General features: G+C 35.4%; 1 protein-coding gene across 3 annotated transcripts in view; it reads left to right on the top strand.

Moving 5' to 3' along the window:
- The window catches only part of ANGPT1 (angiopoietin 1), a 156865-nt gene extending 140653 nt beyond the window's left edge, over nucleotides 1-16212 (top strand). For all 3 annotated transcript variants that reach the window (XM_027657203.1, XM_027657206.1, XM_027657204.1), the window contains exons 8-9: nucleotides 4618-4748; nucleotides 13995-16212. In XM_027657203.1, the coding sequence (XP_027513004.1) occupies nucleotides 4618-4748; nucleotides 13995-14155 (292 nt within the window). In that variant the 3' untranslated portion in view covers nucleotides 14156-16212. The remainder of the gene's footprint in view (nucleotides 1-4617; nucleotides 4749-13994) is intronic.
- Nucleotides 16213-18181: the final 1969 nt, after the last annotated feature.

Genomic DNA, 18181 nt, shown 5'->3' with positions numbered 1-18181 from the left:
GAAAAAATAGAGAAAAAAATAGTTAATATTAAATTGTGTAAGTCTTACAAACATTTCACTAGTTCTAGTAAAAAAATAAATAAATAGAAATTCTAAGGAGAGATGTTCTAATTGTAAGCATTGCATCAGAAACTATCTCCTACATTTTAATGAGATTTAGCACACAATTTTTTCACATGGATTTATAATTGCATTTACTTCTTATTCTGTATATTGCACTTTTCATAGCTGTATGTTGCAGAACTATACTTTTTTTTGGTAAGTTATTTAGAATTATCCCAGGTTTATCTGTTAAACTCTTTAAACATGGTGTGAAAGCAGCTAAACTGTATATATTTGAAAGCATTCTGGGTCATCTAATCACTTCAAATGGAAAAATTTCTACTTTAAGTTTGAAATGGCTTTTCAGGATGCCTTGCAGTTGTTTATGTGATATTCTTAGATCTATTACTTCCACACACTATATCTTACTTTTATTTCAAGGAACTGCAGATAGTCAAGTTGTGTCAAGGAGTAGGAATGGTGAAAAGCAAAACATTCTTAAGAGAGTTTTTCCTCACCATTTGTGAAATCCCAAGCTGCCATTGCTATAATATCACAAGTATAAAATTCAGAGGGTATTTCTAACACCCATACTAGATAACAGGTAACAGTTACAATATTTTTTAAAATGTGCTGTTTCATCTTAAGTACATCAACTAAGAAATTTTCTAGTTTCTAAATGAATGCTGTCAGCTGCTCTGTTCCTCATAGTGATTTTAGAATTTCATATAGATGTCATCAGAAGTCCTCAAAACTTAATATAAAAATGTACTATTTCTCTTACTCCTATTTACTCATAATTTACTTGCTATTCTTTATTTGTTGCTTTTTTAATTCCACTGTATACAGATAAAGTAGACTTGATCTTGTTTATATGAGCATGAATTTACTTTTCCTACCTATTGTGTAAATCTGAGCAACCTTTCCTCTTCTTTCTTTGATCTTTAGAATTTCTTCGCTGTGAGCAAGTGGAAAGGCTGGAGATGTAGTCCTGAAAATGGTTTATGAATTTTAATTGGAATAAATCCCTTTTTATTCTAAATTTCCTTTCCTTTGTCTCCTTTAAGAAAAATCAAGATGAATTCAACCCTGAATTTCTATCTTTTCTAAGTGAAAGAAATTATGTCCTGGTAGTTATTCACAGTTTCTTTTAAAGGTTCAATTTTACCAGTCTTAACCTGAGAATACTAAAAAATTAGCTGAGTCCAAGTGGTAAGATATCTACTGCTCCTGGGAGCTAACAGGCTCATCAATTACTCTAGTGCTATGCAGAATTGATATCTCAAGCTTGGCTAGTTTAGACCCATATGGTTTGAACTGAAACTCAGAACAAGAAGGACTGATTGCTTCAGGACCAGTTTTGGGGTTTGATTGAGATCTGATTTTGATGTAAAGTAGTGCCAGCTTAGCAGTGTCATTTTTTCCTGATTGTTGGCAATGCCAATTCGGGAAGAAAAGCCCAAAGAAATAGAATTACTGTTTCACCCTGTGGTTCATCTGCATACTGCTCAGTACAATAAGCCTACTAGAGTTCGGAGCTGAGCTAAATTAAGCTTTATCCTTTTAAGGTCACTGGAGACACACTAGACAAATAGTGTTGAGGAAAGTCAAAGGCAACTGGCAAGACCTAAATCTGTGATGAGTGGAATGTTTGTAAAATATCAGGGCAAGTAAGGAGCTTGTAAGTAATCCTAATGCCCTACCCCTTTGGGGAAAACATTGAATACTGTGTATTCAATATTGAGTATTTCTTTATTTTTTGTGTTTTCTTAGATTGTACAATTTATTTTTTTTAATCCGACTAAGTGGGTTTTATAGTGTTCTTGCTAATAAAAAGGTCTGGCTATCCTTGTCTTTCTTATTTAAGTAAACAACGTTTGCTTTTTATATGGACTTTATGAAACTTCATGTGAGTGTCAGTGTTGCAGATACAATGAGCTTGTATGGCCATTTGAAATCAGATCATAGATATCAAGTGACAAAGTAATTTTTCTATCAACACAACCTAAGGGAAGTTCATTTTGTTGTGCAAAAAAATAGGCACAGCTTGCAAAACAAGGCCAAAGTCCAATGGATGAAGATGGGACCAGTTCCAGCCTTTCACTTGTATAAAACAAAGAAATTAACATGAGCAAAGATGGGTCTCAGATTAATTTTCTCTAAAACAAGCATCCTTTGATAGAGTAACATGGTCATTACAGGCTAATTTCCACTATGATTGGATAATGATCTTCCTGGATTCCTGTTCCTAGGTTGTTCCTTGTTAAAATACTAAGAATTTTCGCAGTCTTTTATTGAGGCTCACACTTTGCCTTATCTTTTTTGTACTATCCAATGGTATTTGACTGTGCATGGCATTTGTATTTAATCCAAAAATTTTTATATGTTTATGTGTGTGTAGTTATCTATATACAAAATTTTCTCTAAGGATTAAGTCCAAAGGTATGTAATCATCAGTCTCAGTCAGGTAACATTTAAAATTAAAATCAAATTAAGGTAGGCAGTGTAACTACTTTAGAAGGATGGCCCTGACAGTTCTCTTTTCTTAATATTTTTTTTTACTTTAAAACATTCATGCTTTGCAACTACTGTCTTCATTTTTAAAGATGGAGAAAGGACACACAGGAAGAAATTTGTAAAAAATTAAGTGAAGTTTAAGTCAGTCTGCAAGTGTGAACTCTCTAAGGTGCCAAGTGCTGGTTCTGTGCCTTCATGTTTTGAGAGGACTCAATAACCTCACTGGATATACAGAAAAGGCTTTTCTATAATGAGTTTCCGTGACAAGTTTAATCCAATTGGCTTTGTTTGGATCTTATGTCCACCCACAGATGCATGCAAGACAAAAAACCCCCTCAAAACTAAACCAACAAAAAACAGCAGCCATGCGCTTGATTAAGGAAAGCCTTCATATGGTGCCTTTGCCCTCATAAGCAGAATTCCAGTCCCAGAGTTCTGTGGGAAAACTGGGTTTTATTTAAATCTCAGTCTGGGGGACAGACTCTCCTTTTCATCTCAGAAAAATGTCAGTGACTTAACTACAACTGCAGTCTAAAATGGGTTAGGGATATTCTCTACTCCTGCTGTTAATATTCTGACCACTTTGCAATAAAGTATCTGTCTTCCATCTAAATAAATGGATGAATGAAACTTTGGTAAAGGCATTTACGTTTTTATTCATAAAAAGTGTTTGGATAAAAATACAACAACGAAGAAGTAGCAACAGTCAGTGACTTGTAACTGCTCTCCTTGTTCACTGTGTCTGTGGGAGAAGTTGGGAAAGCATTTTCTAGGATAACACTCCAACTGTAAATCACAGAGAGAAGCAGATGCCTCTCCTGCTTTACACATTTAAGTCCTGTTTCTGCTCTCATTACTTCTTATACATTTAGCATGTGATATTTAAAAAATATATTTGCCCCTCTTCAATAACCCTAGAAGAAACAGAACTGATGCTTCTCAGCTTCTCTTCAGAGAAGAAGTCTATCCCACTGTATACAAAATCGTATTCTTGGTTACCTCTGGAGCTCATTCATTCCTACCTGTAGGGGTTCAATGAGACAGGTGAGGGGTGTGTCTTCCCCTCTTGTTGCTCCAATGGGTATGGCTTGCTCCTGGGATGTAAGGATTATGGCTTCATATTTCTCCATTTAGATCCTGTCTCTTCCTTCCTCTGTATGAAGCTATTACGGCAAAGGATATCTTCCTCCTCCAGTAACGTTTTTTGAAAAAATTCCAAGAACATACTGATCATATATCTGATGTAGGTAGCTATTTACTGGAAATAGGTTTTTTCTGTAAGCATCGATGTCCCAGATCCCAGACTGGGATCTCCCAGTCTGTTTCGTGGAGCTGCTTAAGTAGAGGCAAGGGAAACCATAGTTTTTAACCTCACCTCCCCTCCCCTCCCTTCCGCTCCTCTCTCTCTCCTCTCCCTTTCCTCTCATGTTTGGCTACTGGCATCTGAGCTTGAGCTTCTAGCTCATGGTTGTGGTTTCAACTAGTTGACAAGCCTCCTTAAGAAACGGGAAATTTAACATTGCAAATTATGAAGACTTTTGTGGCTTGAACTGTAAGTTATTCTCCATTCATCACTCTGAGACAGCTTTGGCAGAACTGGATTGCTGGCTTGTGCTGTAAATGGTGGAATTAAAAATTCTGAGACTGCTAAAATCCTCTTTTGAGCCCAGGGATTAATAACAGAACTGCTGTTAACTGGGAGTGCTGTTTCTGTGCCACAGTAAAGAGACCAGCTTCTCAAGTACTCAATTATTCTGTCAATGTATTCCATATCTCTGGGCATTTCTCTTCACTCCTCTGTCTCTCAATCCCTCTCCTTTGCTGCATTTTCCAGTTCAGATCCCTTGAGCTCAATTCTACTCTGGGACAAGGACAGTGTCCTACTACGGATACATAAAGAGTCCTGATTGCCCTCATTTTACACCTGAAACAACAAAGAGATTGAACCAAAACACAAGACATTTCTGAAGGCAAATCTAATGTGGAAAAATATCTGTATCTCTTATTTTTCTTTTTTTTTACTTTGGTGACACTGATTGTTTTCTCTTGCTGTTTCAGGCTTTATTTGAAAGGTCATAGTGGAACTGCTGGAAAACAGAGCAGCCTGATCTTACACGGTGCTGAATTCAGTACAAAAGATGCTGACAATGACAACTGCATGTGTAAATGTGCTCTCATGTTGACTGGAGGTGAGTACAGCTCTGAAAATATGTGGTACATTGATAGGAGTCAACTGTTTTCCTAAAGCAACCATGGATAAAGTTGTATTCATGGATGTGTAAGTTCTGAGTGAAAATTCCTTTTGTTTTTACTTCTACTCTTATCTATGCATATATTGTGGTAGTGCCAATACCTCAAGATTCCTATCAGCAGAAGGGATTATTCAGAGATGCAATCAGAATATTTCTGCACTGAAGCTGTTGCAACAATGTCAAAGGGAAAGCATAAGTTAGTGTAATTGTTTAGGCAAGAAAGGAAAAATAAGAGAAAAGAAGCTAAGAGAGAAGGCATTTGCGAGAAGTGGGACAGTCAACGAGAAAAAGAAGAGAAAAAATACAGAGAAGTAGATATGAGAAGGTAAAGTTTAAAAACAATCAGCATCTAGGCTTGTAATGTATTATCTATTTCACTTAGGGGTGTGATTCTGTTATTGAAATAGTTATGATGTTTAAACTTTCTGTGTTATATGAGCATAATACATAAAGACACAGTTAATGTAGTGACTAATTCGCTCATCTGTGAAAGACTAGACCTGCAACCATCTGTTTTAATCTGGAAGATTTAAACTGATATCCTAGTGAGCTGAGTCAAACTGCAGAAGGAAAGAAATAGTCGAGGTGGAGAAGAGCACAGATAAGGTATACTGGGACAGTTTAAAGCACCAACTCAATCTGACTGCCAGCAAGTATACTGTATATGACTGATATTTGCTCCCTCCAGAGCAGAGGAGGAATATATGAGATTATCTCCCCATACCGACACCTAAAGCTTTAACCCAAGAGTGAGAACTTTCTCTGGAAAATTATACTTATTCCTAGTCCCTGTGTGGGCAAGCTCATTTTTATCTCTAGAATACCACATTGTAGTAGAAAGCTTAAATTGGGATTCTTTGGTTCATTGACTGTATGACCAAGAATGGCCCTTTCTTATCTTCACATCTCATCTTCTTTGGAGACTCTCAGTGATTTCTAACTTTCCTGGAAAAGATCCTATAGCATGTAAATTTTTTCACTCTTTTGGATCTGATTGCTAAACCAGTATTATTTGTGGTTACTGGCACTCTGAATCCAGCTCAGGTCATATTCAGGCATATATGAGCCTCTAAAGCTATCATCTGCTAACAGAAGATGGTTTCCCATCACTGAGAATTTATATCAAATGCACAACCTAGCTCTTCATTCTCTTTTGCTAACTGGAAATGACCCAGTTGAGAAAATCTTTAAGGAGCCAATTTTTCAAATTTCCCTAACTTCCTCTAGTCTTATGAAAAGTCATCTGGGAAACTTCTTACCATATACAGGAGATCAGAAAGTACCTTTTTATTTCTATAAAAAAAATAGAAGTTAATCAGATAGTTCTGGAGACAGACATTGGATAAGAGTGTCAACAGTTTATTTTAATTAAAACTGTTGACCTTTCCCTTTAGAATCTATGCTAAATCGAAGTGTGTTATTTCCAGGGTGGTTCAGAGTCTAGTGGGAAGCTCCTGAGTATGAGCTGTGTCTGTGCTGAAGTGCAGACTCATTCGTGTATCTAAACTGCCTGGAAATACCTCTTCTCCCAGACAGTTAATTCTAGAAGAAGAGTGGTTTGTTTATTTTCCTGCTCTGACTTCTATGGCAGGTCAATGCCCTGCTGAGGTCAGTCTGCTTTGAACAACCATTCCACAAGATTCACATATATTGCTGCAGCAGTCCTGCAAATCCACCAGAAAACCACATGTTGGAATATACTGGTAACAAATGAATAAAGAAGAAGGGGAGAATTCCCAAAGGCTGAGGAAACCACAAATATAGGAAATCACTAGAGAGTAAAAGAGATGGAATTAACCTTTGGAGATAGACAAATCTACTCTTGTGAACAAGACTCTGAGTACCACTCCCTCGGAGTTAGGCTGTACAGCAGCCTAAGTAATTTGTAGTTTTTCAAGAAGAGAAAGACTTTAACCAAGTTAGAGTTCTCCTCAAACACTCTGCTATGCTTTGCTCCTTGAAATGACTTTCTCATTCCTTGAGGAACATCAGAAATTGAATTAAATACCAACATTTTTTAGTGAGTATATTTCAGTTTTGTACCAGACAAAGACTAATTAATAAAAGTAGCAATGATAACAGGGTTTTTTTTCTGCAAAAAATGTCAGACTCTGTTAGTTTTGGCAACATCACAAAGAGCTCTTTAATGATGAATGATATGAAATCTGCAGGCAGGTTTCTAGCTATCTTGACAGTTTGGGTGAGCCTGTTATCTCTATGAGGTGAAATGAGTATATTTATGTCAGGAATAAAGGCTGAGATAAGCTGAAGCTCAAGACTGTGATATGGTTATAATCAAGGCTGAAAATAAAATGTAAGGAAAACACATATTTCTCTCTGTCATCTTGCTAGTTGTCAATTTTATTTGGTCTATATCATAACTATTATTCTATCTCCTCCTTTATCTCCTCCTTCTTCCACAGAATGAGAAATTAAATACTGGGAGAATAATACAGAAGCACCAACAGTGTTTTGTGTTTTCTTCTCCTTTCAAGAACCATATTATGCTACTTGAATTTATCTTAATGTTGATTTCAGGGAATGGCTTCAAAAGTACATGCATGAACTAGATTCTTAGTCTCTGTAAACTTTCAAGGTATTTAAATGTTTTAGCTGGTTTTTTGTGCCTTTGAAAATTTAAGCTAAGCATGCTTGTTTTACTTTAAAGATAAATTATATTTATCCAAATAATTTCTTCAGTGGTTTAATATCTCAGGCCAGTAGACTGATCACAGGGTTATATATATATGTATCTGGATATAATTCCAAGCCTTACCTGGAGGAGTACCCCAGTAAGTTACATACATGGCTTTTTGCAAGAAACAGCTTTAAAAATACAACCGACTGTCACCAGAATGGAGCAATGAGTGGACGTCCAAAGTACATCATATAGATTTCCAATACAACACTTAACGTTTAACATCTCAGGATCAGATTCATGGGCCAAGTTCTTATTCATCTGCTCATCAGTCACCTGAGCCCCAAACTGTGCAATTGCTTTCAATCACTGGAAAGTGACTTGCAGTAACTTGACTCACAGGGAAAGAGTTTTAAGGTGGTTTTCCTTATTTGGCTGCAGTTCGAGATGTTCACACAGGCATTTACCTTGCTTCAGGTGAGAAGCTAAACTTCTGATCCCGAAAATAGTTTGACAAAAAGACAGGGAGACTTTCTAGATATCTTTGCCAGATTTGAAGCAGCATAGAATTACTGAAATAAACGGTTGGTTTGTTGTTTTGGTTTTTTTTATTTTACTGAAAGCAGAGATCCATCCAACTTCAGTCTCCTGTCTCTGAAAGAAGTCAGTACAGGCCTAAGAAAAATGCAGATAAATTAAACATCCCTTGAGTATTTTCCCAGTATCTTTTGAATCTCAGGGTCTTCCTGAGCCAGAGACTCCTATGTATTTATTAAACCTCAGTGGATTTTCCAATGGATTTCTCATCTATTAAGTCAGACTGGTAGTCTTGAAAATCCAATACTCTAATGAGTACATAGGCCTAGAAATAACTTCCAGAGGTCATTTAGTCCCTTTCTAAGACAGATTCTTCTCTATCTGTTTATTTCCATCTTTCTGTTAGCCTTCAAGATTTCTAGTGATATTCATTCTCATAATAAAATCTGTTACTGAGTTTGTCTACACAATATAAGAAAGCTTTGTATGTTGACTAACTGATTCTATGATAATTTAAATGTTTTGCATCTTGTTCTATCCTCCACCATTGGAAAGCATAGACCATTTCTTTGCATTCCTTTGAAAGGTTTTTGTATTAATTTGAGATTGTTGGCAATCTCTCTTTTGAATTCTGGACTAAACAATCCTAAATCTTTCTTCTTACATTCACTCTTTTGGAACCTGTCCTATGGCTCCACAAATAGCTTAAAGTGTCATCCAAAACTTCACCCAGTCTTCTAGCTGAGAAGTTTTCAATGCAAAGTCAAGCAGATCCTTAATATTATCAACTAAATTCTTTAAAGTATAGAATGTCAGAAACATTGAAATCTTTCCTAAAATAAGTTATGTCTTTTGATCATTGAGTACTATTTCAATGTTTTCGCGTTAGAAATTGTTCTTATTGGCTTTGTTACCAAATGTACTAAATTTTATGGACAAATCCAAGGGCTACAAATAAATATTGGCTTTTCGTATGATCCATTTATCCCATAAACCCATACAAATGTACTATTCAAACACACTTGGATCTTATTGAATGACCGGTATTGATCTTACTGCATTTGGAGATATTCAGTGTACTCAGGAGGCAGAACAGAGACTTATGTGAGGAAGGGGTCTGCCATCAAATGTGCAGTGTTTAGACACCTATTCTTTTACTATATAAAAGACAACTAGGAACCTCCCATCAAACCTGAATGATCACTACCCTGTTCCCAGGATTTACAGTGCACTCATTTCATGTAATTTATGAGCATTAGGTTACTAACAAATAATTTTACATGCATACATGCTTAATTACCATTTATGCAACAAGCCAAAAAGCATGTTAGCTTTGGCATCCAAAAGCCTTTTTTGTGTTGCTTTTGACAGAGAAGGTTCTATCATGCAAAAGTTATACTTACCGCTTCAGAAAGCCAATATAAGAGAGCAATGCTTCTTTATTAGACACTTTTTGCAAGAATTTGTGGAAATTATTTCAATATACATTCATATTCATCCAAAGATATAGCACAAGCAGATCAGTGGAGCTCAACTACCTGGCTTAAGAATTCAAAATATATTTATTTAATGAAAAGATCTGACATGTAATTTCACAATACCCATAGGTAATAGCAACACTAATTAAAGATAAAACCACAAGTGTCCTCAAGGAGCGAGCATACCTTAACTGCTCCAGAAAAGCAACTGTCTACAGTGAGAATTCCTGTTTTTATTTATATAGCTGAATTTTCAAACAACTTATCAATGTATATCAATGTATTATCAATGAATAATTGAACTTCTATTTTGTCTGGACAATATATTTTATAACCTATGGATTCTTATTGCAAACAGAGATAGTAGCTGCTGTTACTACACAAATTATTAGGGGTGGGCTAACCTAAAAAAAATTAACTGACCCTCAGTTCAAACAAGCAGTTAGTGACTTTGTAATCACAACAACTTGAAGAAACTACCTCTGTTTCTGAATAAAAACTCTCTTAACTTTCCCATATAAGCCTTCTCTTTACTACTTTATTAGTCACTTTAAAATCTTGTTTCTATTATTATTTCTTATAATGCCCACTTTTCGTGATTCTCATGCCTGATTAAAATATCCTATGGAAATTATTGTCAAAAGTTTTGTTCCAGGTTAAAATCTTACTGCTATTCAGAGAAGACTTTATACTTATTTGGGAAAGCCATCACCTTGTAGTGAAAAATAAACAGGATTCTTCACGTGAGGAAAATCCTATGAACTCCAGGGAATAAGCTAACATCTAGTTACTGAGTGTCTTAGGTCAAACTGTTACAGCTCTGGAGCTTCTTCGTTCGGTGTGTTCTGCAGTGGCAGTGATGCAGGTATCTCTTTCAGAAACCTCTGTTTTATGTTCCCCCACTTCCTCATAGCTACCAAGAAAGTCACTGCTTCCATTCCTCTTTCCCTTAATATACAAAGCATCTGAAAAAAACATTTCCTGTGCATCCATTCACAGATTTCATAAAATATTCTGAGTTGGAAGGGACCCACAAGGATCATCAAGTCCAACTCTTAAGTGAATGGCCCATATGGGGATCAAAACCACTACCTTGGTGTTATTAGCACCATTTTCTAACAACTGAGCATCCTTTCAAAGGTATTGATTTGGTGTTTAGACATGCAGTGGGGAGTCTTGTGGTAATATGAGGCCTTATGGGGAAAGAAGACCCATCAGAGGATGCAAGGGAGCATGGAGAGACATAACCATATGGAGAAAAAAACACACCAGAAAACAAAACAAAAACCCCACCTCATTTATAAAAAAAAAGGATAGAAAACTTTTAATGTAATAGTAGGAAACATCTTTAAAAAATTGATACATTCTCACTAACAAGAACAGTATAGTAGGGAAAAAATATGCTCATGTTAACACACTTTGAAAAATGTATTTATTTAGAAGAAATCTGTGATGAGAGATTTGTGCAAGTCCTCAAAATGTTTTATAAAATTATATGTTTCTTCAGCTCATTCAAATTTTTTACATAGATTTTGTAAGGCATCACTAAAACCTTCAAAAAGTCCATTTATGCAGCTATTCCTGTTCCTTTAGGATGAAATGGTAACTAACTCAGCTTGTCATCTCTTCATCCCAACACTGTAAACAGAATCCAGGTGGATCTGGGTTCCAGCTTTGAGAAATGAGGGTTAGGATTTCTCTGTTTAACTTCATCTTAAGTTTCTATAAGATTATACTATGGTTACAGTAAAATATCAGCTGTACAGCTTTCCCTTTCTTTGGTTATTGCCCCCATAAGTATAACATTGCAACCAAAGGGAGGTCAACTGTACCAAAACAGAAGATTGTCAGAATTTATCTGGTATAGATTCTTCCCTAAAGATTTCCTTATGAGGTGCTACTTCTGAAAAGAAGAAAACCCTAAGTATTGTCCAAAGTCTAAGGAAATACAAGACTAGAAACATAAATTACATGGATCTGAATAAAAATGACAGAGTAAACACTGGACTCGAAGGCTAAACATGGTCAATATCATATCTGTAATAATAAGCCATAGTTTAAAATACCTTCATATAATGCATTCATTATAGGTAGACAAAAGTCTAGCCACTGAAGGAATCAGATGATTCCCTAGGACTGTGCACATTGTCTAAAAGGAGTTTCTCACAGTTTAATTCCATTTCCAGCAGTCAGAGTGGGAAAAACACTGAAAATTTAAAATTCTCCATTTGATTCCACAGTGACAGCTGCAGAATTAAGTAGGCACTCATTAGATGATCAGTTTGCCACTACCAGTGCTGTTTGAAAATGATTTACAGTGAGTTCCGAGAAGATTACAATACTGTGATGTGCAGGTTAAAATAACTTTTTTTAAATAAAATAGCATTACTACCAAAGCAAAAGTTACCACCTGATCTTTATGCTCTTATTTGTCTCTATACATGACACAAATGTTCAGTACAACCATATTACATGGAAAAATGCATAAAACCTGTGCTAAAGATTCAAAAAAACCAAAGATCTTACATGAAAAAAACACCCAAACAGAAGTCTTTCTGACAAACAGAGCTCCTAACCACTGAGGTAAATACATTTTTGACACTGGGAATATTAGCTCTTTGCAGTCTGGGAATTCATTCTACCTTTCTCAGCCTAAACTAAGCATCTTCCTTTTACATTACATAGATGCTCTGAAAGGTGTTGGAGAGAAAATTCTATTCCCAACAAGACATCCAGCAAAACTCCCACTACTTTCAGTGGAGTCAGCATGTCACCTAGTTTATCTTTGTCAGTTTGTGTTCTGTAAGCTTGATGTTGCCAAGTTTCATGTTATTTGGAGTTTTTCTTAAAACTCTAGCTCCCATGGCAATCTAAAATTCACCTTAACAAGAAAAGATCTTGGAGAGAGAGACAAGAGAGTTCACTGACTAATTTAATCTTAAAGCAACAGTTTAAAAAAGATCTGAAGATTCACACTTCTTTTCACCACTGACTCCTTTTTCTCCGCTGGTTAAAGACATACATGCATATTTTCACTGCAGAAGTCTGAAGGTGAGGTGCCTTTTTTTGCTTACATTTTGAAACTAAACCAGCACTCCTAGCACATTTAAATTTTCTACATTCAGTCACACAAATGTTCCAGAGCTGTTACACTTCTTTTTTATCCTAACTTCTCAGTTTACTACTCCTTCAGTTATGCCTATGGAACTGTTCACAGGGTCATTTTGTAAACCAGATTGCTGGTTTCCCTCCCAAATCAAGGTTCTGAGTTTTTTTCTAAATCCGTCTCACTTCACTTTTCAGAACAGTCTTGCATTGTAGCTGCTGGAGCAGTGAATTAGAATCACAAACATCTGGGCAAGACATTTCTTGCCCTGTCTTTCCAGTATAATAAAATATATGCAATTTCACAGAATTCAAAACTGCATCTTGCTGGGAAATAGCAGGTAGGGTAGGGGGGCAGAAAAGGCAGTTAGCAATTTTCTAAACCTACTTTTAGCAGTTTTAATATATTTTGCCATCAGTGTTAGTCGAGAAGCTAGGAATTTTCGTCTACCTGTAGGCACCTAAATAAGGAGTGTTTGGCGCTTTTCAAGATAAGATTGGAAGGCTCAAGATTTAATATAAGTTTTCACATTCAAAATCATAAGACTAAGAATTGAATGTCATTGTCCTGTCACAAACTCTACATGTGATGAATATACCTTGACTGAAGTGGGCCACACTCTCACCTAAGTGCACACACACTCAAATAATCAGATATATCATCTACCCCTGCACACTGTTATTCTGACTGTCAGCATCCTACAGTGTTGTAATTATCTTCTTCACTCAGTCCTTCCATTCTTTTGCTGTCTTGTTTATAAATTTATCACAGTCTTAAAGAAAGTATCTACCTCTCGCCTTGTACACAATTTTAAATGCTGATTATCTATTACTACAACATTGTAGTTACTATGACAGGGAAGCACTACCATTCTCACAATCCAGTTACTAAAAAGATCTAACCTGGGAGCAAAAACAACTGAGCAGTTGAACAATCACAGTTAAAGCAACAGAAAAGGACTGGTAAATAAAATCAAATCATCCTTGTATTCAAAATAACCTAACAATGTGAAATTATGCAAAATAATTTTGAATTATAGTCTTTTTCTGAGATTTAAATGAAAACTACAATACTGTCTAAATATGCAAAGCAGTTTATTTGTCTTTGATGTTCTTACTTTGGCTTCACATAGTGCAAATAAAACTAGAATGAGTTGGGATGTAATTACTTTTGCAATTCTGTAAATACAAGTGTGCATTCTACAGCACTGCAGACTACAGAATAGCACAAAAGAGCAAAAAAGGAAAATATGAAAATAGCACACTCACCACACCAGGACTATTTATGAGTTATTTACCAGAATTTGATAATCAGCTAAAAATAATTTGATAATAGAATAGAAATAGAAAATAGAATTTTATAATCACCTATATAAAAAAAAATACTTAGTGCAGTTGCAGTTTAATTTTTGTTATTGATTTCAGGGTGGTGGTTTGATGCCTGTGGACCCTCCAATCTCAATGGGATGTTCTACACAGCTGGACAAAACCACGGAAAGCTCAATGGCATCAAGTGGCATTACTTCAAAGGCCCCAGCTACTCCTTGCGCTCCACCACCATGATGATTCGGCCCTTGGACTTCTAAAGACATTAAACAGTGGGTCCCAGAACAAACCAGGATGCCACTGCCCTCAGCAACAACACTTCACAATCGGAAGGTAAAATGTGAAGGGCTTCTTGAAAGCAACATGTAAGGATGATGCAAAGTCACTTTGTTATTACTCCATAACCTACAAATACTCCCCAAGAGTCACCCCATGTTTTGATGACTGGGGAAGGGTTGGTTTAGAAGAAGATGGCTGAAATGGTTTTCCAAAGAACTGGATTTGGCTATTCTTCCTAAACTTGGTGCTTTTCAGTGGATGTATTTTTTTTTATTAAATCAACAACAGCATCAGAATTTGAAGAACTGAAGCATATCAGCCATGATCTATTGAGTAGACTGTTATTCAGCAGTGAAATGCCAACATTATACCCACGAAAAAGGATTAGAGCGACACCTTTATTAAAACTCATTGTAAACACTCAAGGTGACCACTCCGAATATGGTTTTTCTTAAATGAACTGAATTTGAATAGTTAATCCTAGAGTCAAATTATTTGTGTGAATATTGTTTTTCATTAAATCCTTTAAGGACATGTTTCTCATAAATAAACTGAGTCAAACTTATGAATAACGTTAGATAATAAGCATAAATTCTTCAGTTGCTCTGTTGAGGTAAATCAGATAATTGGTATGATCCCTGAGCTAGGATTTATAGTGTGATAACAAAAGTAGCTGTGTTTTGAGGCTTTTCCTTTCTTTCATTAAAAGCAGTCTGAATAATTAATGGAAGGTTTAAAGAATGTGAAATATTATCTTAAAGAAAATATGAGATTTTGCATGGAATTTTTCCATCAAAAGTACATAGGAAGGCAAATTGTTAGGGTATATAAAAATTGCATAAATGCATAGCTTAAGGCAATGGATTCATTTTACCGTATCCTTGCATGTGAGCATTTTATTCTTAATTACTTTACTTTCTTATTACATTTTTGGTGAATATCAGAAGCATGTCAGCTCTATACAGTGCTTAGGCTACAAATATAAAAAATACTCATCAGAACTGTATAAAAAATAAAGAATTGTGAAGTTGTAAATAGCATGTTTATATTTCCTGTAACAGTCATTTAATTTGTACAGGCAACCTTGACCCTATGCAAAGGGTGAAAACCCTCAAACAGATATAAATATTAAAAGAATTTCAGATTGCTGGTTACAGGTTGCTAACAAGTAATTTTATTCTATTAAAATGCTGCAGAAGTGTGGAATTAGAAAAGACAAAATTCTTTTAATAACAAGCAACAAAGTAGCTGGATCACCTATGTAAGGGTATAAAGACAACTCTGTTTACAGTCCTTTGTGATTTAGTTACAGGAATAAAGTCTATTTGGGAAAGCAGCTTGCAGTCATTTAACTTCTGCTAGACATGAAATGAAAAAGTTTACCCCATTCCCATTGAAATCAAAATTAATATTCTCATCAACGAAATTGGGACCAATGTGACATGCAAAATCTGCATGTGGTGAGGTATTTGCTTATCAGTTTGTTACTTTGTTTCATTCAATACACTGTTTCCAAAATCAGTCACAACAAAGATCTGATTCTTTTTTAAAAGATGATAATAGCAGAGTAACTGTACTTTTTTTTTGCTTATTTTTTCACCTTTTTTTTTTCCTTTAGTAGTTTATTTCTATGGAATAGAGAAAAAAGAACTTGGATTTTTTTTAAGCATCCCTTCTTAAAGATCACAAAGCCCCACAGGGTTCTCTGTTTTTTTTACAATTTCATGTTTGGTTTCAAGTGGGACGTTTTCTTGTGTAGTTGTATATATTTATATATATATTTGAAATAATCTTGACTAAGAGTTAATTTGAAGTTTTCTGCTGAATAAGTTACCAAACTACTCTTCACTCAGCACTTTCTCACAGAGCTGTTTTGTTCCAGTTTCCAGTAGATTTTTTTTTAGTGGTCTTCATTTATATGCAAAATATGTGGTCTGTCTTCCACCATATTCTCAGAAGATATATTTTTGCAGGTTTCCAAGTTAAGAATGCCATTTTTGCAGATCCTATTGTGAAAGACATAACACATTTAAAATTAAAAGCATGATATTTACTGTTTATTTATCTGGATTTGAAAAAAATGTGGATTTTGTTTCCTATCCTTTATAATAAAACATTTTAAAATATGTGGAGTCTGTGATTTGCTTGGCTTCAAGTACAACCAGTTACAGGCTGGTAACACTTTAAAAGCCACCATCACTCTTTGTAAGAAATATTAATAAATTTAGATAAAGCTTAGAAAAGGAGGAACTCTAGTTCGAGTTTATCCAGTGATTATTATTTCTAACCTTTCCAATACATATTTCAGAATTTTCTATTCAATTTCCTTGATAAAATCATGTGACTGACTATATTTCTTATTTCACTTCAAATCATATAACTCTCTTTCAAATTTAAAATAAAAGATTTCTTTAATTTCACAGGCAAAGATACAAACTGAAGTGTGATGTTTTCCTTTCCTTATAAAGTCTTCTACTATCATCCATTCAATCATGTTGCATGGCAGTGACAAATCACCTGTGATCTCTTACTGAGAAATGCCTCTTGCTCCGTTTGTATACCTTTTAACACTATAGTGACCAGTTTTAATATCTCTTAGTAGTTAATTTATTCTCATTTTCTCAGGAATTTTTGCTTAATTAGACTTGTTCATTCAGAGAAACGTGGCTTTTCAAATCAACACTGAAGTTGTAAGGATCTACACACATAAAAGCACATTTTGCTCCTTAAGTTGAATGTATATGTACTACATGATTTGAAGAGCTGCAATTCATTAAAATGGTCTTTCTGGAGTTGATTTATATTACAAAGTTATATATATACATTATATTAAAATGTTGCTTGCCTCGAAAGATACTAAGTGAAAATAGTAACTTTAATATTTACCCTTCACAGATAATTTGTTCCTGATTCATAAAACAAGAACACGCAAAATTTTTACAAAGCAATAGATATGTTTTCCATAGGATATAGATCCTTAATTTTTATTCTCTTCTGAGGCTGGAGATGTAATTTAAATGTACATTTTTCTAAGTGCCCTAACATCCAGTACTGGCCTATTAAGTAGGTAAGTCATCTACATTTATAGTCATCTGTAAAACAGGTTCACAAGATGCCATTCTTTAAAAAACTCTTCCAACTATAATACCAACTTTCTTCTCTGCAGACCTGCAGCTCAAACCACAGCTCTGACCATGTCTCAAATAACCTTGTTTGGGATTGGCGCAGTATTCACTTCTTTGTGGAGAAAAAAACTGAAACAGTAACCACAAGAGCTAAACTCTCTAGGTAGGATCAAGCACAGTTTGCAACCATTCTGTGCTACAGTTGTGCCAAAAGGTATTCCTACCTACCAGCTTTTACAGGAGCTGGACAGCTTGTAATCCCTGAATACAGCTGCTGCTGCTGCTGTTGCCTGACTCTGACCTCTGGTGTGCACACAGATACAAATACATACACAAATCCATATGTCTGAAGAAAACTTGACACAGTCAATCAAAATGACCTCTCCTAAATTTTTTCTAAAGGACCTGTAATCTCAGGACAAGCAAAAAAAAAAAAAAAAATCCAAAAAGCACCAACGATGAAATTAATTAAAAATGCAAATGCCAAGGAGTGAGAGCAGGAAGGAGAGAAGACAGGGATGTGGAACTGTAATGTGGAGAGGGGAAAGACAGACAGGGAGGAGTTGAAAGGAGGGGATTACCTGTGAAACATAGGAGTTTCATATTTACTGTGCCACAACTGTCGCACAGTGTGGGAACTCCTTTCTCCTCTAGGAGTGTCCAAAGCCCCTCTTCCTGGCTCTTGCTCACATGAGCAGAAATCTCTGGGTATTATTTGCTTTTGTACACTTTGAGGGGTTTGTTTTTCTCTGTGCTTTTAAAATTTTTACACGGGGAGAAATTTAATATGAATCTTTGAAAAGACATGCTTACGGTTATATCAAGTTAGCTGTGGAGCAAGTCCTGTAAAAATGGAAAAGTTCCTCTAGAAAATTCTGCATT

This window comes from Corapipo altera, unplaced genomic scaffold (genome assembly GCF_003945725.1).
Source record: "Corapipo altera isolate COAL_440 unplaced genomic scaffold, ASM394572v1 52b, whole genome shotgun sequence".
Classification (NCBI taxonomy): domain Eukaryota; kingdom Metazoa; phylum Chordata; class Aves; order Passeriformes; family Pipridae; genus Corapipo; species Corapipo altera.
The sequence above is the reverse complement of the archived record's forward strand: the minus strand, read 5'-3'. Positions and strand labels throughout refer to the sequence as shown.